The 23,041-nt window shown below is 54.7% G+C and overlaps 1 protein-coding gene across 3 annotated transcripts in view; it reads right to left on the bottom strand.

Annotated features, from left to right (window-relative positions):
* Positions 1 to 982: 982 nt before the first annotated feature.
* The window catches only part of CD6 (CD6 molecule), a 36,884-nt gene continuing 14,825 nt past the window's right edge, over positions 983 to 23,041 (bottom strand). The window contains exons 2-13 of one of the 3 annotated variants that reach the window (XM_081280532.1): positions 12,113 to 12,181; positions 10,844 to 11,194; positions 10,077 to 10,388; positions 9,259 to 9,561; positions 8,016 to 8,081; positions 6,155 to 6,295; positions 5,688 to 5,786; positions 4,569 to 4,691; positions 3,097 to 3,168; positions 2,617 to 2,871; positions 2,239 to 2,346; positions 983 to 1,879 (exon numbers count right to left, since the gene is read on the bottom strand). In XM_081280532.1, coding sequence (XP_081136658.1) covers positions 1,815 to 1,879; positions 2,239 to 2,346; positions 2,617 to 2,871; positions 3,097 to 3,168; positions 4,569 to 4,691; positions 5,688 to 5,786; positions 6,155 to 6,295; positions 8,016 to 8,081; positions 9,259 to 9,561; positions 10,077 to 10,388; positions 10,844 to 11,194; positions 12,113 to 12,181 — 1,964 coding nt within the window. In that variant the 3' untranslated portion in view covers positions 983 to 1,814. The remainder of the gene's footprint in view (positions 1,880 to 2,238; positions 2,347 to 2,616; positions 2,872 to 3,096; positions 3,169 to 4,568; positions 4,692 to 5,687; positions 5,787 to 6,154; positions 6,296 to 8,015; positions 8,082 to 9,258; positions 9,562 to 10,076; positions 10,389 to 10,843; positions 11,195 to 12,112; positions 12,182 to 23,041) is intronic. The other 2 variants (XM_081280533.1, XM_081280534.1) reach the window with 2 other exon arrangements.

The following is a 23,041-nucleotide window of genomic DNA, read 5'->3' as shown; positions in this document are numbered from 1 at the left end:
ACTCAGAGATGTTGTGTGGCTTGCCCGAGGACACACAGCCAGGACAGGCTGGAGCAGGGCATTGAACCCGTTGTCTAACATAACAGGCTTTCACCCGGCTCCGCGGGAGACGGGCCCCGCCCACCGCAGCCGTGGCTCCTCCCCTAGGAATCCCCCGCTGGCCCAGGGGGGCCCATCACAGGAAACCACATCCTGTGACGGTTGCCCTGGGGAGCGCCTGCCTTCTCTCCACCCCTGGGACTCAAACGGAAGGCAGGCCCCGCCCCGCTGCCCAGCGCGGGCATCCGTGGCTCTGTCCCCTCCATCCCCACTGAGTGGACAGAGGGCTGCAGTCCTGTCCCCACCAGCCCAGCTCCACCCCTCCTGGGCGGTGTGCAGTCCCTTGGCCGGGGACGCAGGGGGGCTCTTTCAGCACAGCACCTGTGTCCCAAACATCCTCCACGTGCCGGGCCACCGAGGGTTTCCAGCTCACTCACACGTCGTCCAACAGCTGCCTCTTGCTTGGCCCGCACCCAACACCCACTGGAGCCGAGCGCACGCGCAGAGCGCCCTCCCCACCGTCGCCCTAGAAGGTGTGCCTTCTGCTGGTGGCAGTGCCTCTGGACCCTGGGGCAGGCTCAGCTCACCTCGTACACGGCAGCTGGGGGGTACTGGGGGTAGGCGTGGTGGCCCCTAAGCCAATGGCAGGCAGAGGTCGGGGACCAGTGTCCCGGCTCCCTTGCCCTTGGCGGACAGTCCTAAGACCCGGTACTCAGCAGAGCACTTGCCCACAACATCAGCCTGTTCAAGAACACTTTCTCGGTCCTTCCCCCTGTCTTCCTCCCGCTCTTGCTGGTGTCCCCTGGACACTCCCTAGATAAGGGCTCCAGCTCGCCTCTCCTCATCTGCGGCGACCCCACGCACACACGCATGCTCCCATGCACATAGTTGGGCCTGGCCAAGGTCAAGGACTCTCACTCCACGTCCTGGTTTCATTCAGCATTTCAGTTTAATCTCAGGATAATCAGCACAGGACGCCAAAGGCCTGGCGGAGCCTCTCGAGGCTGCCTGGAAACGTGTGGCTCTCAGCGTGCTGCTGCATATTCTCTGGTTCACCCGGGGCTTGGTGCAGTCTCTGGGCCCTTCCTGGAAATCATCTCTGTTCCCCTCCCCCATGGGGACTGGGCCCCCAAGTTCTCATAAACCATAAGAAGCTCAGAATAAGGATCAGTGTCCAGGGATGGGCACAGCAGAACCGTCTGGGTCCATGGTAGTCTCAGAGGCAGGACTGGCCCTGGGCCCTGGCTCTTAGGTGGGATGCATGGTCATCCTGCTTGCTGATAGCTGGCCGCGCAGTGCAGTGACCACAGCGAGTGAGGGCCTGGCTCAGCCAGTGTGTGTGGCTGGCACCCACCTCTCAGGTGCTGTGCTCAGCCATCCCAGTCCAGGGCCTCTCTGGGTGGCATCAGGATGAGCCCTTTCTGCCACTCTTAGTACCTCTGAGCTACCTGAGGCTCAGGAAATCAATGCCCCGACACCCAAGGGTGGCAGGGGCTTTAGGATCACCCAGCACCACCCTCCAGCAGCTGCAGAGAGATGGCCCAAGCCCTGCTTGTTCACCCTGAGAGGGAGCCCACGCTCTAGGGCCGCCTCCATCAGGGGCTACTGTTTGGGGCCGTGTGGGCAGTCTGCTGGATGGACGGAGACTGCGGGGCTCAGGGACGTTCCCTTCCATCTCCCCAGGGAAGGCCTTGACCCCTGGGATTGATGGAAGGCAGGGAGAGGGGAGCAGGAGGGCAGAGAGGGGCCCTCCCTGGAGCCGGGCTGGACCCAGGCTAGGCAGCTCCGATGTCATCATAGTCTTCCTGGTCGGTGGAGTCCCGATGGGGGTTGTGGGTCCCTGTGGGGACAGGGAGGAGGCCCAGTCACTGCCCTGCTGCCCCACAGGACAGAGTGAGCAGGTCTGGACCTGGGTCCTCACTGCACCTCGGGGCCAGGGTGTGGGCCAAGGGCAGAGCCTTGCCTGTCTATCGAAGCTGGGGTCCAGGCAGGCTTCCCCCAGGGGCCTGCATCCTTGCCCCCAAAGGAGCTCACTCACAAGCCTCTCACTCACTGCGGAACCCCTCTCCTTCCTCCGCCTTCCTCCCTTTCCCCCTTGGGCTGATGGATCCAGTGAACCCAGAGCCTGCCCCGCCCAACTCATTCACTCCCCAGTCACTCTCCGTCCCCTCTCCCAGGGTCTCTCCCCCTGCCCAGCACCTGGGCACTCGAGCTGTTCCACGGAGGGGAGCTGAGGTGGCGGCTGGAAGTTCTGGTACCAGTCTCCGCCAGATGAGGTGCTGGAGCTGTCGTCAGCCGAGGGTCCTGCTGGGATCCACAGGACCAGTGACCCTCTGCCAGGACACAGCCAGCTCCTGAACTGCTGGAGCTGGGAGGCCCTCTGGAGTGCCAAGACCACAGTGTGACAAGTAAGGAAATGAAGGCCCAGAGTGGGGAGGATACTTGTCCAAGGTAACACAGCAAATCGCTGCTGATCTGGAACTGGAATCCTGAACTTGGCCTGGCTCAGGGCTCCCACTCTATGCTTCCTCTAGCCAGGCTGGCTACAGGAAGCAAGACAGGGGGACACACAGCTACCTGCAAAAGTTGCCTGGGACCCATCGAGCTCCAAGTTGGGGGGCTGCTCCTGGAAGGGGCTCCTCTCTGAAGAAAATCCCTGGGGGTTCCACGGAGGTGGCTTGGTGCTGGGGCTGTTGCAGTAATCCTCCCCAGAAGATGTGCTGGACCCACTGTTGATCCTTGGGTGAAACTGGGGGACCAGAGAGGGACGGTCTGCAATGAGGTGTCCGGGGATGGCTGCTGGGACGTGGGAAACATGCAGCTCCTCAGCCCCTGCGTCAGTAGAGAGACAATGATGAGGAAAGAGGAAGCAACATACTAAGAGGGCCTTAAGTGAGACTCCAGAAAGAACTTACTGCCTATAGGAATGGTTAAAGTCAGGGCCCCTCCATGGAGGGAGGTTGCTGCCGGTGTGTCTCAAGCTGAGCTGAGCTCCTGAGGCTGAGGCCAGGTTGGCGTCCCACCCACCACCTCACCACGACCCCCACCCAGACTCACCTTCCTCTAAAGGGGGCATCTGGAACCTGCTCTGTTGGGCCTCCTCCTCCGTGACCCGGTGCCTCTGAGAATCTGCAAAAAGTAGAGGTGGCAGTAGGGAGGGTAAGGCTCACCTCCCTGTCTTGGGGCCTGGGAGGAGGCTGCGGTTCTCTGGGGGGACACCACAGGGAGAGAGGGGCCAGCCTTTCCTGCAGGGCTCCAGCCCCTGCCCTGGTCCAGGCCGACTGCTGACCTCAGTCCAGGGCCGGAGCCAGCCCCGAGACAGGCGGCTTCTGGCCAGAGGCCCGAGTGCCAGGCGCTTCCCACCACTTCGGGAAAAGTCGAGCCTGGGTTTCCTCCTGGGACCTGGTGGCTCCAGAAACGGACTGATGGGGCCCTGGGAGGAACCTGTCCCCAGCAGAAGCCATGGGCTAGAATCCTGTCACAGACCCTGGGGTACCTTCTGTTTCAGAGTGAGACAGATGGACGGAGGTTCAGTCTTAAGCACCCAGGACAGGAGCCAGTCCTGGAATCCAGCACCACTGACTTTAGTCCCAGTGTCACAGGATTTGGGACTCCATGTGTGCCCTACGTGCCTGAGCTCAGAGCCCGGGTCCTGAGGACTCGTTCCTGGGGCTCCCAGACGTGGCACCTCCCACCCCTTCCCTGGAGGCCAAGCCAGCAGGCGGGCGGGGCTGGCTGCTTGCTCCCCTGCTGCCTTCTCCCTCTGGCCTGGGTCTGGACACATGCTGCCGGGTGGTGGCCAGTGCCTGCCTGTCTTGCAGCCCGCAGTCTCAGCCTGGGCACAGAGGCTGCGACTCCTCCATGTCTACCTTGCTTTTCATGTAGGCTGCCATGGGAAGGTGGCCCAGGGGACAGTGGGGACAGGAGTGACCTCTTAAGGACTGCAGAGCAGCTAGAAAGCCGCCCGTTTTTCAGGGCCCAGTCCTTCGGGGATCTCTGTCGCACACAGACAAACTCCCATCACAATTCAACAGCAGAAGCGAGTCTGGCTGGGAATGTCTAACAAGCTTCCACTGACTCTTCAAGACCTGTGGGGTCCTCTGGTCCACCCACCCCCAGCACCACCTTGGCCCTGCTGTGGGGGCCATTTTCTCTAAATCCCAGAAGGCAGGGGAGGAGCTAGAGCAGGCAGGACTGTGGAGGGTCACAGAGAGGGTGAGGGGCCAGGCAGGCCAGAGGGGCATCCCAGCGTCCCCCGCCTGCACCTCCCACTCCTCACACAGATGGCCCCTCAAGGGAATGTCCAGGACCTGGTTGTGGCGTTGAGACCCTTCGTGGCCAGAGACAGGGGTGGGAGTCAAGTGCCTCTGGGGTCACAGACACTTTGAAAACCTGAGTGTAGGGCCACTGACAGTCACAGCGGGGGGGGGGGGGTGGATTAGGAGGGCCGTTCTGTCCAGCCAGGCCTGTTGAAGGTCCCAGATCAGCTGGGGCTTCTCCCTGAGGCGGCCAGGTGGCCCTGCACTCACTGTAGAAGGTGGTCAGGGCCACGGGAGGCTGGGAGCTGAAGTCATAGTGCTCATAGTCGGAGTCTGAACTGGAGTTCGAGTCCTCGGGGGGTGGGACCCGGACTTGGATGGGCAGCTTGGGAACTGGGGAGAGAACAGAGCAGGGCGGGGGGTGGAGGACAGGCAATGTGGTGGGCAGGAGGACATGGGGGTGCCCAGAGCATGGGTGGCAGGAAGAGCGCCAGGTGGTCCATCTTGTACAGGACCCTCCACCCCGATTGCCAAGGTCCTCCCCCATGTCAAATATGGAGAACTAAATGGCTTTTATTAATTTAGCTAATACCATGTGCCAGGCACTATTTTAACATATTTAACATGTACAAATATGGTCTCATTTAACCTTCATAATAACTCAGCAAAATAGGGATATTATCAACCCCATTTTATAGCTGAAGAAACTGAGGCACAGAGAGGTTCTCCCGCTGCCCAGGGAAGCAGGCTACCTAGTTCTAAATTATAGGTGGTACTATTCCGGGAGGTTCCCTGGGCTCAGCGGGTGCCACGCTCTATTATAGCCTTTTCTCAAATACATGGATACTGTGTGCAAATCATCTTCCTACTATGTGGCTGAGTTTTCTATTGCTTTCCATGGCATTGAACGCTTCCCAAATTAAGGTGATCGGATCTGCTCAGAATGCAAATGATTCAACTCAAACTCCTGTGCAAGCCTTTCAAGAGGTAATTGATCCAATTAATCGAGACAACTGATCCGATCGTCTATAGTCAGAAATATGAAATAAAATTATGTCCCCGGAGAATCTAGATGGGGCTCTGCAGGGCAGCTGCTGGGGCAGGATAGTGCAGGAGGTGCCAATATCACAAAGGGATGAGCCAATTAATAGAGCAGAGGTTCCCTCTGAGAACCACGATCCCAAGTGTCCGTGGCCCACGTTTATCCAGAACTGGAAAGCCCGGAGTCCAGGAGGACTGGACTGGCATGTCATCTGTCCTCCAAGCCAGAGAGGGACTTGACCTGCCCAGGTCTCCTCCCAGCCAGGTCCTGCTTAGACCTGGGTGGTACCGACCTTCCAGAAAGTCGACCCTTCCTGTCCCCCCCCCACCAGGTGGGTGACAGCCTACCTTCTTCTTTGGGGATGGTGATGGGGACCGCTTGATAGCTATTGCTCCCTGCTGGGATGGTGGTGGGAAGGTGCTGCTGGTTCGCTGGAACAGGGAGGGCTGAGGGAGGGCGGGCAGAGAGTCTACACGTCATTTTTTGCCCTCTCTGTCTTCCAGGTTCTGGTCTCAATGAGACACCTCCTCCTCATGCTCCCTGCACACCCCAGTACAGAGGCACACACATACCTGTTCACAGGCACGCACACACCCGCACACACGTGCACACACACACACACACACCCATCTGGTCTGCCGCTTCCTCTAGGCATGCTGGGAAAATCCTTCCCATCACCAGGAGGAGCTCCCCAGGGGCAGGTCTGGGTGGCCATTGCTGGATCATGCCACTCCTGCTGGGGTCCCTCGGAGGCTCCTGTGCCCCTGGGAGGGCCACACTTGAGGCCTGCTGTGCCCTGCTGCGAGCCACCTACCGTATTTCCCTTTAACTCTCAAGAGGACGACAGCCATGCAGATAAGGGAGACCAGGAGGAGAACTGCCAGGAGGATGCAGGGAACGAGGAGCGTCAGCTCCCGGGACCCCCAGTCCTCCACCTTCACTGTCACAGACGACCCTAGAAATAAGGGCTCCATTCAGAGCGAGAAAGGAGCGGCCCAGGCGACTCTCCACCCTTCTGCCTGCCTCTCCGTTTTCCCCATAGCAGAGCCACCTCCCTTTCCACCTAACTTTCTCCTCCCTTTAAGTGCCTGGTATACAGTAGTTGCTCAATTAATGAATAATTGACTAAAGGAATTTATTGCCCAAAACTTTCCTCCGGTGACACTCTCTGTGAGACTTTGGTCCTTAGTCTTTGCTCAATAGACAATTATTGAGCACCCACTGCATACCAGGCATTGAATCCCAGGGATGGCAGTTAAGACACCAGTGTTAAAAGCCTCAGGAGGCTGTCTAGATCTTCTTAGGGCTCTCTAGAGGGAGATCAACAGAGATCCAATCCCACATGGTGAGACGTGTGCTGTGATGGAGATAAGGACAGAGAACTTGGGGACATGAGGCCCTACAAGGACCACCTTATTCTTTGTGGGGGCAACCAAGGCTGACTTCTCGGAGAGGTGACTGAGCCACCCCTGGCCGTGACCAAGCCACCAGGAAAGCTGGATCTCCCTTCTGTGCCTGGGATTCACCTGCCCTCACTTCTCCTTCCCTGTGGGTCTGCTGCGTGGCAGTGGGGGCCAGGGTGGGAAGCTGGGCTGGGGGGCTTCAGGGAGATGAGCTGATGGGTCAGGGTCAGGGCTGTCCTGGGGGCATGGACCTGGGAGGCTGCTCTCTCTGCTCTTTAGGGGAGGCGTGGCCCCCCACCCTGACCTCAGGAAGAAACAGGAGTGCTGGGGTCTGCAGGTGCCCCCCTGCAGCATATGCAGTTCCCAGCATCTCACTCCCTCCTGAGCCCCTCGCCCACCACCAGGGCCTCCAGCAGGACTGTGCCCCTCTGCTCTCTCCATGAGCCCTGTCTGGGATGTCTGAGATGGCGAGGGGAACCCAGGCGGGAGGGGAAGGTACTCTGGGGTAGCCCAGGGCTGCCAGGGGCTGTCTGCCTGCACTAGATAATCATAAGAACGGCTGGCAGTGCTCCCCCAGTGCAGGCCCTGTGCTAGTGCTCGGTAAAAATCAATTCAGCATTAGGGGAGGGGAACTGTGATTATTACCCTCTGTACTCAGGGATCTGAGGCAGAGAGGTTAAGAATTGCTCAGTGTCACACAGCTAGCAAGAGGCACAGCTGGGATTTGAACCCCAGGAGTCTGCTCTGATACCCCTCAAGCTACACACAGCTGGCAGACAGACCAAGCCTGGGTCTGGCATTAGAGTTGCAGGTGCCAGTCCTGGGCAACACTGCTGGCTGTCACTCAGCCTCTGAGCCTCGCTTCTTCCTTCATCCGTGCAAGGGTTATGAGACCGCTCCCATTGAGCTGCCAGGAGGAGTACAGGCCTGGAACTAAGGGTGACGGGGCACTGGGTGCAGTGCCTGGAACCTGACCCACACCCTGGCTGGTACCTTCAGCAGCCTACCACCTGTCTGCTCCAGGAGTGCCCCCACTGGAGGGCATCAGGACTACAGGACCCCGGGGTCTCCAGCCCAGCAAGAGGTCACAGCAGTCGGGGAGGAGACTCCTGTGAACTGTGGGCTAGTTGTCAGGGAGGGGAGCACAGTGCCCAGAAAGGCAAGTGCATTGTGTGGGGGTGGGGGGACAAACCACCAGTCCACCACCAGGTGCACACGCGCGCGCTCACACACCACAGAGGCAACTGAGCTTCCAAGAGAAGCAGCACTCACCCATGGTGGCTGGCTGAACACTAGCAGGGACTTCAGGAGTAGAGATATTCTGCAATCTTCGAGAACCTGCCAGAAAGCACCACTCATTCATTCACTCAACACATTTACTGAGCACCTCCTGTGTGCCAGGTCCTGTGTTAGAATCTGAACTAGATAGACAAGTGACCTGGAACAGGATGTGTTCCCATCGGGGACACATGGCTAAGGAAACTTGCCTCCCCTCACCCCCAGCAATAGGAGGATCATGAATTACACCCTGGGAAGGTGCTTTGGTCAGAATAGGGGCTGACGGAAGAATTATCCCTTCTTTATGTACAATCTGCTGCAGACCACAAATCCCTCTTCCATTCAGTCTTTAGTCAGTTGTGGGCTTCAGGGGATGGGACGCTTGTGTGTTAGCCTCATTACCATAATCTGCACTCCCATGGAGCAGCTCTGCCCACATAGGAGCGGACATGACAAGGCCCCTTGACAGACATGACTGATTTCCCAGCTACCACATGGAAGGCCTAGCAGCGCCCACGTATTCAGGAAACTGAAGCCACAGAGATTAAGGGACTGTTCAAAGCTTCCTGGCCGATACACGGCAGAGCCAGAATCACACCGTGATCAAGTGTCTGAGCTCCACAGGGTACCAACACTGTGTTTCTTCAGGTGTCAATCTCACTTTTCATACTTATACCTTTGAAATTGGAAGATGGCCTTATTACCTTTTGACAGCAGGTCAACAGTTGATTTCACATAAATAAAAAAACAAATGTTTTACTTTATGGTACGTAAGATGATGATACTGTGACTCATGATCAATATCACCTCATAGATTGGGTATGAGGCTAGACCCAAATGAGCTCCTGAGTGCTGGGCAATGCCCAGATGCTCTTGCAGCTATTGTTACTGGTGTCTCCTAAGGTGACTTTTCCCATGATCACCAGCTCTGGGATGGCAAATTGGCTTCATTTCCCGAGCCAACTTGGAAAGTTTCCTTTCCTTCAGTGGAGACCACTGCTTAGCATGCAATAATGCCTTCGTACACATTTGATTCATGATTCTGAGACTGAGCTGGGCACCTGCAGTAAAGAAAGTCCTGATTAACTACCAATGTCTGCTTGAGCATGGTAAGGGAATGGTCCCTGCTGATCCAGTCTAAGCTGTGGCCCTTGGGCTGCAAGCCCTTAGGTACAGAGATTCAGGGGGCACTCCTAGCCCATCTGGTGGTGGAATGGGGTGCGCAGGGGGAGGATACCTGAGCAGAGGACCCTGGCTGCCATTGACTGACTGCAGAGGTTGGAGTTGTTGAACCGCCAGGAGCAGTCAGAGAGGGTGACCTCCTTTCCTTCACATGAGTAGTACATCCTGCCTGTCAGGGAGTGGGGCAGTCCCTTGGGTTGCTCCACCGCGGTTCCACAGCCCAAGGCCCGGCACAGCACCTCGGCCTCTGAGGAGTACCACTCACTGTCACACACGGTGCTCCAGACCCCTCGGAAGTACACCTCCACCTGCCCTTCACAGGGGTCGATGCCCCCCGTCAGGCGCCAGGACTGGTGCTCTATGGGGGGAGGGGCAGGGGGCAGAGTCAGGTCCAGATCCTCCAGGTTGAAACTCCAGGTCCCAGATGCGGAGAAGAACGCAGCCCTCCAGCCTCCAGATCTGGGTCTTCTCCCTCCTGTGTCTACGGTCCCCTCTCACCTGCCCCGCATCCGGCTGACCCCTGATGCTGCACTTTAGATCCTGGCTGCCCAAAGTGTGTCCCCCATTCTCGTGCATGTGAATAAGCCGCGCTGGCCGGACCAGAACCTGGAGTCTCACCTGGACGGCCCAATAGCTCTTCAGAGGACTCCCTGCCTGCAGTCCCCCTTCCTGCTCCAAACCAGATGACCGACTCTCACCCGGGGTGAGTCCCACCCCTAATGTCACCTCCTCCTTGCATTGTTTGGGTCCCATCTCCCCTCCTGGACTGTGAGCAGGGCCCAGCTCTCCGGCACTAACCTGGGCACTAGGCCGAGGTGTTATGGGTAACTAACTAACTTCCTTCTGTGATGTGCCCACTGAGGACCCACTGACCTGAGCACACGGCGCCGGCGTCTTCCTTGTGGCCACAGTACTGGTCTCCTGGCAGCCCGGGGCAGTCCCACAGGTAGGCCTCAGTTCCTGAGCAGTTCACTTGGTCTCGGTGGATGGGCCCTTTGCCGGGGGTGAAGTGCAATCCTGGCAGGGCCTGGATTGCCTGGCCGCATTTAAGTTGCTGGCACACCACTTGGGCATCCTTCAGGTCCCATGTGTCGTCGCACACTGTCCCCCATTTGCCGTGCTCCAGCATCTCCACGCGGCCAGCGCAGGGGCTACCTCCATCCACCAACCGCAAATCGCGGGTCTCTGAGGGTGGGAGGGTTTGGGTGCAGGGGGCGATGTCAGGAAGGGAGGGGTCAGAGGGTGTGGGCGGGGTGTGGGCCTGGGGAGAGGGCCTGCAACCTGGAGGGCAGGACTGGGAACCCCCTCTGGGCTGCCCACCCGTGGGCAGAACTGCAGGCCAGGGGTCTGGGCCAGGGATCTGGGGCAGTGGAGCTGCAGCGCTAAGGGATCCTGTCTATAGAAAGAAGGGGTGTGAGGTGGCCCAGTAAGGAAAGCAACAGACCAGATTAGGATTTAGAACCCTAGGGGGACCAGTTGGTGACTTCGAGGACTAGCAAGGGAGGGGTTTGCTCAGATTTGGCTCCCTGCGGTTCTCTCCACGGGGTTCCAGAGCAAGGCCTGGGTCCAGTGTTTGGAGCGATGGGTGGTGACTGAGAACTCGAGGAGTGGGGCCCAAGGGTATGGGTGGGCACACGCACCTGCACAGGTGAGCTGGGCCAGCCACCCGTCGCCGCTGCACGGGCGCTCCACCACCCGGCAGAACCGCCACTCAGAGCCGCTGCACAGGACTGCTGGCGCTAGGGCCTGCGTGACATTCGGGGCCCGGCTGGTGTTCCCCATGGGTGACTCAGGAGACACCTCCATAGTCGGAAGGACCCGCGGGGCAGCTGTCCCCGCTGCACCGCAGCCCAGGGCGCGACACACAGCTTCGGAGGCGCTGCTGTCCCACAGCGCCCCGCACACGGGCTGCCAGGACTTCCCGAGCAGGACCTCCACTGTCCCGTTGCAGCGGCTGCTCCCGTTCACCAGGCGGACCCCCAGCGGCTCCCCTGGAAGTGTCAGATGCAAGATGGGACCTCTTTCAATTCAGCTGCAGTGACACTAACCCAGAATGACCTTGGCCAACACCCCTCCTCCCAGGGCTCTTGGCTTCAGCCTCCCAGTCTGCAAAATGGGGCCAGGCTAGGTCACTCCCAAGTCCCTTCCAAGCCTGACCTTCTCTCTGGTTTTCTTTAGAGTCTGGAGGATGGCTCTAGTGCGATTCTAGAGGTTAGGAGGGTTAGGCCTGAGGTGACAGAGAACCGGACACCCAGTCCTACAAACATTTCTCCTTTGCCACTGTCTCTAGGGACACCCTTTGTCAAAGAAGGGCAAACTTCAGGTTCAGGGGCCCTGGCCCAGTGGAGGCCTTGTGTCCCCTCCCAGGGGACCCCTCAGCTACTCTGAAGGTACTGTCTTGAAGTTGGCCCCAGGACTGACACAGGGTTGGTCACACATGGAAGATAGACTGCTGCAGCGAAAGTTGGTCCTCCCACTCCAAAGCCCTTCCTTTGGAACCACCTGCCCATTTTTGCCCAGGATTGTACCCCAGTGTGCTCCACACACAGTGTGCCCTTAATAAACATGTGCTAAGTAAATGCAAGGCTAATCTGGGGGCACCCCAGCACCCCAACCATGAGTGATTTAGCTTATTTTTGAAACAAAAAAATCCCCTCAAGGTGCTAAAAGCATGCCTTGCCCATGCCTGCCACTTATTGGTGACTGTCCAAACACGGGAGACCTTAGATCTCACAGTGAGTCTAATGGTGGACTCCAGCCCTTGGGCCAGGAAGGAGCTGTGTTGTTGGAAGTCAGGAATCTTCATCTAAAAGTCTGCTTGCCTTTTTCACTACCCCAAGCGTCCACCTGTTTGGTCTCAAGAAGCTGACCATGGACTCCTCCCCGTACTCCCAAGATTGTTTGCTCACCTGCCTCCAAAGCCTTGCTTTCTGCACTGCTGGTATTGAGCTGGCCTGCAGGGCCTGGAGACGGCAGACCTGCAATGAACCAGCAGCAGCCGTGGTGGGTGTGTGAGCTCAGGCAGGGGGCAGAGATACCCGATGGCGGGTAGGGCTGGGGGTGGCACTTTCTGGAGCCTGTCTATATGAGGTCTCTGGACGGAACGTGGTCCTTGGCACCAACTAAAAGATGTGGGGGGCGGGGAGTAGAGCAGGGAGGAACGGTGTGGCCTTTGAGGCCAGACCCATCTGCTGGCTGTGTGACTATTTCTGCCAGTCCTGGTTTGTTGACAGTGACACTTAGGAAAGTATCATGAGGCTACGGTGAGACAATCTGTAAGATACTTGGCCTACGGCAGAAGCTGGGAAATGGGAGTGATTTAGGAAAAACATTCTTGTTTGGAGAATTTGAGAATTTCATACCAGACTTTAGGCTAATTGGCACCTGCTGGCCTGGGAACCACAGACCCCAGGGTGCTTTTAGATGCTGAGAAACTGACCTGGCGAAGGGTCTTTCCTACGTGAGGTCTTCACTTACAGTCTCCATTTACTTTTGACAAAGAAGCAAGGGAGGTAATAGCAGTCCCATTTTACAGATTCAGAAAGGGAGGCCCAAATGATAGAGGCCAGACAGAGTCCTCTCCTACCTCCAGAGCCACGATCCATTCTGCCCCAGGAGGCTGACCTTAGCATCTTCCTGGGCCTTTTGGCTCCTGTTGGGTTCAACCAATGGGGAGCCCCAACAAAGTAGGGAGGAAGGAGGCGAGTGAAGTTGTGGCTTCTCTTCCCCTTACTCTGGTCCCTTGAGCAGGCTGTCCCTTATCTGAAGGTCACGACTCCTCTCAAGGTGGTTACCTCTCCTCTGCCATCTCCTGGGTCTCCTAACCATTCTGGTCTTATCTTCTTGGGCCCTGGGAAATAAGACCTCAGCTGATCCTAGCTGCTGGCTACCACAAGACCTTTCGTAAGTGCTCCTTTTCCTTTTCTCTCCAAACTCCTGTATTTTGAGTGCGCTACCTGCTTCTTGCTGGGACCCTGACTGATATGTGCATGACCTGAGGCCACCAAAGTAGCAAGCAACAGAACCAGCATTTGAACTGTCCCCAAGGAGTTCATCCCACTCTGACCCAGAATGTTCTAGTTTGCAAGCCTGAGGGGAGGGCTGTGGCAGGGGCCCACATGCTCACAGGTGAGCCCCTGTGCATTCCCTGTTTCTCACACACTTAAGTTTGGGCCATTATGATCTGGGCAGAATGACATGTGTCCACTTCCGGGCCAATGCAGGGCAGAGGAGGTGAGCCTCCTTCATCTTGTGGGATATTAGATGCCCTGGGTTCCAGATGCACTGGGAGGTGGAGGGGATGTTGACCCAGGCTAGGTTTCATATGAGAAGGAATAGAGCTCTATTGTGCTAAGCCATGAAGATGTGGGGCTGGCTAAAGTTGTTACCACAGCCTTGGGCATCTGGGCCTGGCCAGAAGCAGAAGCGGAAGGTTTGGGCATGCTACTGCACATTCTCAGGGCCTCACCTAGAACATCCGGTGGACCCACGCCCCATGGGCATGAGCATGCACACGCGCGCACACACACACACACCCAGCAGATACAGCCCTCCTGTGAGTGCTGTCGGGGCCACTCCATCACCCCGACAGGAAGTAATCAGGCTTTAATTGCCCTTCCTTGCTAGCTCCCTGGTTGGCTGCCCAGCCTGAACCCTGAAGGGGAAATGGCTCAGAATTCAGAGCACAACTCTGCAGCGAATGTAATATTCAGAGCAATAATTTAGATGCCTACAAGTTGGGATTTCAGAATTCTGGTTCCCACAGCAACAGTCCCAGTTCTCCCGAGTAGCTTTCAATTATTCGTATATGTGCAGGAAGAGGGGGACAGGAGATCGTGGTGCTGGCTACAGTGTGTATATGTGTGTGCACACCCACATGGGTGAGCAGGAGGGACTGTGTGTTAGTAGAGGATAGGCTGTATGACCTTGTGTGTATTGGAACTCTAACTCAGTTCTGCTTTTCTCTCTGGGTGTGGAGGATCATTCTCTCATAAGTTAAGTCATATAAGGGTTCTTCCAGACCAGAAAATCCAGGTGGGCAGGGCCCAAGGCTGGGTCAGCCCTGTGCCCTAGTGTGTGCTGTTTGTCGACTGACTGACCGAAGGGAAGAGAGAGCAGGCAGCTGCCAGTTTCGAGGACAGCTGTCTCCAAGGCAGTTGAGTGAAATGGTTTTTACTCAGGCATTTTGGTTTTTGTGTCACAGGTATTTTACGGTCCCTGTTCCCAAGGCATGAGCCTGGCTTTGGTGTTCTCCGGTGCTATTGAAACAGCAAGCAAAAGCAACCTTGAGCTGCCCTTCCTTCCTGGTCTCTGCACACAGGACCACGGCAAGGTGGGCGCTTCTGGTCCCCGTTACCTGTCTTGCCTGGCCCTGAAGTTAACTAACCTCAAGTTAATTCTATTTATTTTTTAATGCATTAAATGTATTTGAAAAGAAACCTGTGGATTTGCTTTACTGCCTTAAGATACCTGGACATAAAAATGTTCATTATTAGGTTTTTGAACGACAAAAAATTGGAAATGGAGTGAGGATCCGTCTGTGGGGGAACCTGCGGTTCCATTTCCAGCGTGGGGCCTTGTCAGCTCTTATAAAGGAAGACACAGACCCAGATCCCTTGGAGGGATTTTCACGTTGGGTCCAGTGGGGAAAGCAAGACGCAGAGAGGAGAGTGATGAAGAGAAGCAGTTTTTTAAAGGCCATGCTTTGAAGAATCGTGTGTGCTATGGCTTCGTGTATGCAGAATTAGTTACACAGGCTGACATGCAAAAATACTACTCAGACGTAAAGATGTGTTTTAGAGGGCTTGCTTAAAATAGATGGCGTTAAAATAAACATAGCACAACTGAAACCCTGTTAGAAGTGGCATGGAACACCGTCATCCTCAAATAGACCAGTTCTTTGATAGAATCAGAAGGAACTGAGGATAATCACTGAATTTTCTTTACCACACGACGCACTGTTACTTAATGCTAAGTTCATTCACCGCCTAAAAGTTTCTGGTGTGTCCCTAGAAATCATCCTGAGTTGTGCCCTGTGTTTTAGAAAGTGACAGACCAAGAAGAGGAAAGGGTGGGGGAGGAGAAAGGTGCTGGGGGTCCCCCAGCCCAGGAAGGAGCAGCCCTTCAAGCCAGTCCCCAGCGGAAGCCCCTGAGCTGGGCGAGACCCTGGGCGAGGGCAGTCTGAGGAAGACCCCGAGGGAAGGGGCAGCTCAAAGGACTGGGCACAGCAGGAGTGAGAGCACCCAAGAGCCTCCTGGTCCAGGGACGGAGGAAATGGGGCTCTGAGGTCTCCTGTTTCCCCCGGGCCCCTGGGATTTCCCGTGAGGGACTTGGGGAGAGAGGAGGTGTAGACACTGAAGAAAGCCGAGGCCCCCCTGGCCTTCCCAGTGCCAGCGCACACTCCGGGGACAGATCCTCAGGTGTCTTGGGGGAACACAGGAACACTGCCGGGTACCACCAGCCACCGGGGGGAAGGTGAGTGCCAAAAAGGAGGGTGGCACCATTAGATGCCCTGGGAAACAAGTAGGTGCACAATAAATGGTAGCCGAGGGGATGCAGGGGGAGGAGGCCGGGAGAGTGGAGGTTATAGAAAGACGGAGGTGGGAGCTACAAAAAGAACGAGTGTGGGAAGTGTGGCATGTGTCACCTGCCAGAAGAGAAGATCCACGGAGAGCGTTTGTAAGTCCATGCGTCAACAGCCTTTAATGACAGGAGCTGCAGCAAACCAGGCCCTTTGGGTCCAGTATTTCCATTTCTGAAACGTCTCCCAAAGAAATGTCCCAAATACCCTTCCATAGAGACCAGAGTCCACACCTTGGAATTGGATGGTTTGAGATGCCTTTTCCCGTCTAATTGGCATGACTCAGGCAAATCACTGAAACCCTCTGAGTCTCAGGTCGTCCCTCTGTGAGCTGCCAATAAGAGGTACCCAGGAGGCCGGGCATGGTGGTGCACCCCAGTGATCCTAGCCACTTGGGAGGTTGAAGCAGGAGGATTGCAAGTTTGAGGCCAGCCTCAGCAACTTAGTGAGACCCTTGTCTCAAAATCAAAAATAAAAAGGGCTGGGAATGGAGCTCAGTGGTCCCTGGGTTTAATCTCGAGTACCCGCCCCCACAGAGGTGTACCCAGGTTGCAGGCTTGTGGTGAGGGTGAGACGAGATGACATTTAATCACTGCATGAGGGAGCACAGAGCTCTGAAGCACTTTGCTTTGGAGACAAAAGCTTCCGGCCGTGTTGTTTCTCATAGTAAAACAACAAAATCCAAAACAAGCCACCAAACAATAGTCAAGACCTGGAGATAAGAAAATTGTCTAAAAATGACTGGGGGATTGGTTAGGAAACAGCACATTAAAAATTTTTGCTGAAAACTATAAAGAGTTCCTTTATTTTAGTACCCGTGATTGAGCCCAGAAGTGCTTAACCACTGAGCCACATCCCAGCCCATGTTATTTATTTATTTATTTTTTATTTTGAGACAGATTGTTTAGGACCTTGCCAAGTTTCTGAGGCTGGTCTTGAACTTGTGATCCTCCTGAGCTGCTGGGATTACAGGTGAGTGCCTCCGTGCCTGGCTATAAACAGTTCTTAATGACGTGGGAGAAAAGTTAACATCTAAATACAGATGGAGTATCGCTAATGAAAACTTTGGTGTCCAAATTGAGATGTACTTCACTGGTAAAATCCACCCTGTGTTGTAAAGATTGAGTGAGGAAAAAAAATGTAAAAATGGTTCACTAGTAATTGTTTCCTAGGTAGCATGTTGAAATGACAATATTTTTGATATATTGGGGTAAGTAAAGTATCTATTACTTTAACATATTTAATTAACAGCCTCTGCTGACCTGGAGACCACCATCATCTCAGGTAGGCAGACCAGTCTTTTGTGTCTTCAGCAAGAGCTTTTTTGTGTCTTCAGGCTGTGAGCACCCTGGCTGGCCTGCCTCCCAATGCCCTGGCTCAGGCTGGTTCAGGAGGTAGTCCCCAAACACCTGCCTGCCCTTGGCCCTGAGCTGCAGTGGGTGGCCAGCTACACCAACGTTCCCAGGACATTCGAGAGGCAACCAGAGGTGCCTAGTATTCTATTTCCCACCCCCCTGATGGGAACAGTTACCTACTTTTTATCCCAAGTCCAAGATGCAGATAAGAGAAGGATGTTGTGATGCTCCCCATGTTCTGATAGGGAAAAGGGAGACCCCAAGACACAAACCCGCTCAGCAATGACAGCTGGCATTTAGACAGTCATTTTACCCACCAAACCCTTTAAAAATGACTTTAGAGGAATGAACCCATGTAATTCTCATAGTCAGTCTATCAGGTGGGGAAACTGAGGCACAGAGCGTTTCGCTTTTGTTTTTTTGGACGCCGGCTGTCCGGTTCCAGGGTTGCATTCTTAATCACTCCCTCCCCCTGGGTTGGAGACTCACATTGTTTTCTGCTTGGGTGACCATGCCAAGGGAGGAAGGCAGGGAGTGGTGACAGCCCCAGGTGATCTTCCAAACTTCTCCAGAATCCATGGTGCTCAACCAGCCCTGAGCTTAGAAACCCTCACCCACCTCTCCCCAGCACCAGTAACATAGCCCAGCAAGCACCAGGGGGGTCCCTGACTCCAAAGATGAGCAGCCACTAGGAGACCTTCCTCCCCACAGGGCAGGGGGCCCAGGGGACATTTGTCCCACAGCCCCTCACAGCAGGGACAAGAGGTGGGTCCTCCAGCCACAAGCTGTGCCCACACCTTCCCACACCTGGCTCCGTCACTAACATCCCTCTTTTCAATTCTGAGGCTGGAGAGACAGACCATTTGGAAGGATCTAGAACTAGCAGAATCATTGAATTAGCAGGGGAGGAGCCCTGGGAGGGTGCTCGTGCTGTCGGGAGGGGTTTAGAGATTCGCTTAGTGTCGTTGGTCGTGAGCAATCACTTAGGCAACTACAAAGAAGAAAAACCATGCTGTTCTGTTAAAATTGGGGAGAAGTGTCGGGCTGGCTTACACCAGAAACATGATTGGATCAGAAAGGATGACCGTGTTCTGCCTTTGAACATCCAGATGGGCTGACTGTGCTTTGTCTCAACAAACTGAAGCTATGCTGGGGGCTTCTTTGGATCTGTCACTCTGGCTCACACATGTGACCTGCTGCATTAACTGCACCAGCTCATACCCTCTGGGGTCTCCAAACGAAGAAAGGCTGGAATTACTTCTCTCCCTTTAGGGCCAAAGGGAGAGCCAGTCATTACAGGTGGTGGTATTCTTTTACAGGAGTTTTTGTCTGTTTTTATACTTTTCGGTTATAATCAGGAAAGGCTTGGGGACCCAAAGAAAACTATGCACCTGACTGACCCAGAGAAGTAGAGGGCAAAGGCTCACTGAGTCCCAGGGCTGAAGGACTTCAGTCACTCAGGCCAAAGAAAGGCAGACTTTTAAGACTTTGCCACCATGTCACACAGCAGAGGACGTGCACCTGCATGTCACCTTCCACGCATGCCTGGGTTTTAATTCGCCCCTCCTCTACCACCGAATCCAAGGAGAAGTAAAGGACAACTCCTAATCTCTGCCGTGAAGAAGCGGACGGTGAGATCAATGCCACACGATAGGCTCCGGGGTATGTTAAATTTCTGGAACTCCCCCGGCTGCCTGAGAAAGTGAGAGCGTGTGGGCCACATTCCCCTGGAAGGCTGAGAAATGAGTCTGTTGCTGGCCTGCGTTCAATTCCATTAACATTTGCTGAACTCGCTCCCTGGGCTGGGAGCTGGGGCGGGTATTTGAGAGATAAGTGTAAGTGGAATGATCTAGAGAGGAGAAGAGGTGCCACCTTCCCCAGGCACCCATCCATCTGTGTCACAGCCTCCAAACTCAGTACACTCTTTGTGTCATAGAAGAGGGACTTTGGAAACAGAAAAAAAACAGCAATCGGAACCAACTCCGTGGACCTGGGGGAAGTCTCTAAGCCCTGCTGGGTTTGGGCTCTGATCGGGCTCTGGGCACCGTAGGCAGGCCACACAGGATTGCTTTGAGGGGTTTGTGGATGATGTATGGAAAGTGCTTGGGACTTGAGCTTTGGCAGTTGTTCTTGTTATGATCCCCCATAACACTTCCTTAGTCCCCAGACTCTACCTTTATGTGATACATATATCTCCAGTCCGAGTGGACAGGAGAGGGCAGTTGGCCATTCATTCCACATTCATTCCATCCTGGGCATCGAGATGACTCTGAGGGCCCCTTAGACTTATCCAAAGGACCAAGTCCAGTTTCCCCAGGGCTGCACCTTCCCTCCTCCCTCCCCATTTTTCTTCTGAACCTTGTTAGAACCCCTCTCACTCACAACCTGCCTGCTGGCTTCCCTGGCTCTGCAAAGATGGCGACAGGTGTTCCTGGAGAGGAGAGGTGGGCTGCAGTTGCCATGGCAACGGGAGTTTCTCTAAAAAGAAGAGGTTCTGGTCTCGGCCTCAAGGCTTGCCTGGTCTGTGCTTTATTTTTATTTATTTATTTATTTTTTGCAGCTACCAGGTGTTAAGATGAGACTCCTCCATATGGAGGGTCATGAGTCCCTCAGTCAAAATCCCAAGGGATCACTGTGAGGATTTGGCTCCAAGAAAACCCACAGGGGCAGAAACTCTGAACTTTCATGGAATCCATCTTCTTGGTCTGCCATAGAATTCAGACCACTGAGTGGGGGAGGGGGAGGTCCAGGTCCCTCCTGTAGAGTCCCATTCACAGGGAGGTCTTGCGTGGAGCCCTTAGATCCGGTAGGAGAAAACTACCTACCAGGTCTTGGGCAGCAGAAGGTGCATGGGATCAGAGTCAAATGTCTGGGCTCCAAACCCAGCTTCCTCTTTACTCTGGTGTGACCTTGGGTAAATCTCTTCATGTGCCCGACTTACCTCCCTCACCACATGGTTGGGAAAGCCTCATAGGACTGAGGCAAACTCACAAGACAAATCCAGCTCCTGGGCCTCCGTAAGTGCCCAAGGAGATAGGTGCATGTGCTCGCCCATGCACGGAGGGTGGAAAAGCAGATCACAACTCCATATACAGGATGACCGTGTCTTTAGAAAATGATGCATTAAAAAGTGCTGATAAGGGGCTGGGGATGTGGCTCAAGCAGTAGCGCGCTGGCCTGGCATGCGTGTGGCCCGGGTTCGATCCTCAGCACCACATACCAACAAAGATGTTGTGTCCGCCCAGAACTAAAAAATAAAATATTAAAAAATTATCTCTCTCTCTCTCTCTCTCTCTCTCTCTCTCTCTCCCTCCCTCTAGAAAAAAAAAAAAAGTGCTGATAATAGGGGCTGGGGCTGGGGCTCAGTGGTAGAGCACTTGCCTGGCATGTGTGAGGCACTGGGTTCGATTCTCAGCACCACAAATAAATAAATAAATAAATAAATAAATAAATAAATAAAATAAAGGTCTATCAACAACTAAAAAATTTCTTTAAGTAAAAAAAAAGTGCTGATAATAAATAAAGTTCAAGATCCTTAATCCCCAGACTATACCTTTATGTGTATACATATATCCCAGAAAATAAGGTAGTCTCAGGGATGTCCACTGTTTGTAACAGAAGAAAATTAGAAGTACGGTAACAATAGTCCACCGGTTGGAAATAAATATACTGTGTTGTATCATAGACTGGATTCTCCCATTAAATGAATGAACTAGATCTCCCCTCGCCCCTAGATGGATGTTAGAGACAATGATAAGTGTACGTTGTAGAAGATTCTGCAGGAGAAAACCATCCACCCAAAATTGGAAGCATCATTGGAAAGTTTTTTCCTTTTGTCTTTCTGTATTTTCTTAATTCCGTGACAATTTAGAATATATGATTTTTAGTGATCAAAATAAAAAAAGTAATTTTTAAAAACAACCATATGTGGAAAACGTTGGTAAATCAAGCCATGCCGATGTGCTGTGCCAGGGATCTTTGTGCCCTGCTGGGAAAACTATGGCAAAGCTCTTAACAGCACTCAGAGGTGAACATGATTGTTATCACCACTATAGATGGGAGAATTCAGGATTCAGGAGGTGAAGGAACTCTAGAGCTCATAAGAGGCAGAGTGGGGATTTGAACCCAGACAGAGGGTCTCCTGGGCTCCCCTAATCACACCCTCTCATCACCTCAGGGTGCACGGTAAGTGCTCAACAAATCCCAACTGCCCCAATTACGGATGGAAACCTCTAGAACTCACCACACCTTCCCCAGCATTTCCAAGGCCTGTTCTTCTCTGAGGAAGGTGGAGGCGAGGGACCCCAGCCACCCCTGCAGCGTCCACCTAGGAGGTCTGAGTGTCAAGAGCCAACTAGAATCGTTTCTGTGGACAGAGTCACCGGCTACTGTACTGGAGGAACCCAGAGGAGGGAGAGGTCTGCTCAGACCAGGCGGAGCTGACCAGAGTCCAGGATGTAACACAGGAAAGGTGACCTTTGGGCTAGGGCTTAAAGGTCAAGGAGCTGTTGCTGGGCAGGGGAGCAACCCCACATTTACCGAGGACTTCCTCTGTGTTTGATACGTATTACAACCCATGAGGAAGTGCTATTTCAAAACCCATTTACCCACAAAGAAGCTCGGAGAAACTCAGCTGCCCGCTCCAGGTCACACAGCTTGGAGTCCACAGAGCCGGGATTCAGACCCAAGTTTATTGCCCAGATGCACCCTTCCCATGACGGTAGGTGGCCTGGACAAATGAGAGGAGGGAGAAGGGCATGCTGAGCAGAGGACAGAGCACGAGCAAACGCTGGAAGGAGCATGGGCCTGGTGCTTTGGGCTAGAGACTCAAGAGACTGAATTCGAGAATGAATCCCCCAGAGCACGGCCCTCTGGGGAGGCGCGCTGGGCCCTGCAGGCTGGAGGAATGGAGCTGAAACCGCCGGCCTGCAGGGTTTCCCAGGGGGCCTGCCCCCACCCACTGGCTTTCGGAGGGGCCCTGCTTTAGTCGCCCAGAGTTGCCGGAGCAGCAGTTTCTGGGTGGATGAAACCCGGGTGTGAAAACTGTCCCCACTCCGGGAGGAGAGGCTGAGACCGTTCAAGGTGGCCTAAAACCTCTAAGAGAAGGAACCTCGAGGTGGGGCGCCCAGGAGCCCCCGGAAGTCTTCGGCATCCCTTCTTGGCAGGAAACATGGTCCTTCTAAGACGGGCGGCACTTTAGCCTGGGCTGGAAACTGGGACCAGCCCCGGCTACCTGCTTGTCCCCTGTGCCCACGGGTCCCCTCTCCCACCCACCACCCACCTCCTCTCTTTCACTAAATCCGGGTTCACAGAGAAGCTGCGGATGTTCAGCCTGATGCTCTGTGACCTCCACATGTCCTTAATTGCTGGGGACTGGCAGTGGCCAGTGGCCATGTGGATCCATGTGGCTCAGGGTCCAAGTGGACCCAGGGATTCAAGTTCAGGAAATGAACGTGGGTTCTTGGAAGGGAGGTAGCCTCTGAACAGCCGCCGCCTACCCCGGTTTACAGACTAGCACACTCCTCAGTCCTCTGTAGGGGGCCTGTGAAGTCTCAGCTTTTCAGGTCAGAAAACTGAGGCTCAGCAGCATGGGACGGTCTCTCTACGGTCACAGCTACTAAGAAGTGGACCCAGAATTTGACTTCAGAACTTTCTACATCCCAACTACACTCTCCCCTGTCCCATGCACCATCACCCCACACTCCCCTCTGCAAGTCACATCTAGATTGCTTTTGAGGAGCCCACAGCCCTCCAGTGCTCACTTCTCTGAACGCTCAGCCATTCATTCATCCGCCATTGACTCCTCACTCTCAATCAGCTCTGTGCCTGGCCCATGCCCCTGTGGAGGGCACAGATGTGCTTACAGTTGATGATGATCAGATGTAAGTACTATCCTAGGGCTG

The sequence above is a fragment of the Spermophilus citellus genome, assembly GCF_964194105.1.
Source record: "Spermophilus citellus genome assembly, chromosome: 2".
Lineage (NCBI taxonomy): Eukaryota > Metazoa > Chordata > Mammalia > Rodentia > Sciuridae > Spermophilus > Spermophilus citellus.
The sequence above is the reverse complement of the archived record's forward strand: the minus strand, read 5'-3'. Positions and strand labels throughout refer to the sequence as shown.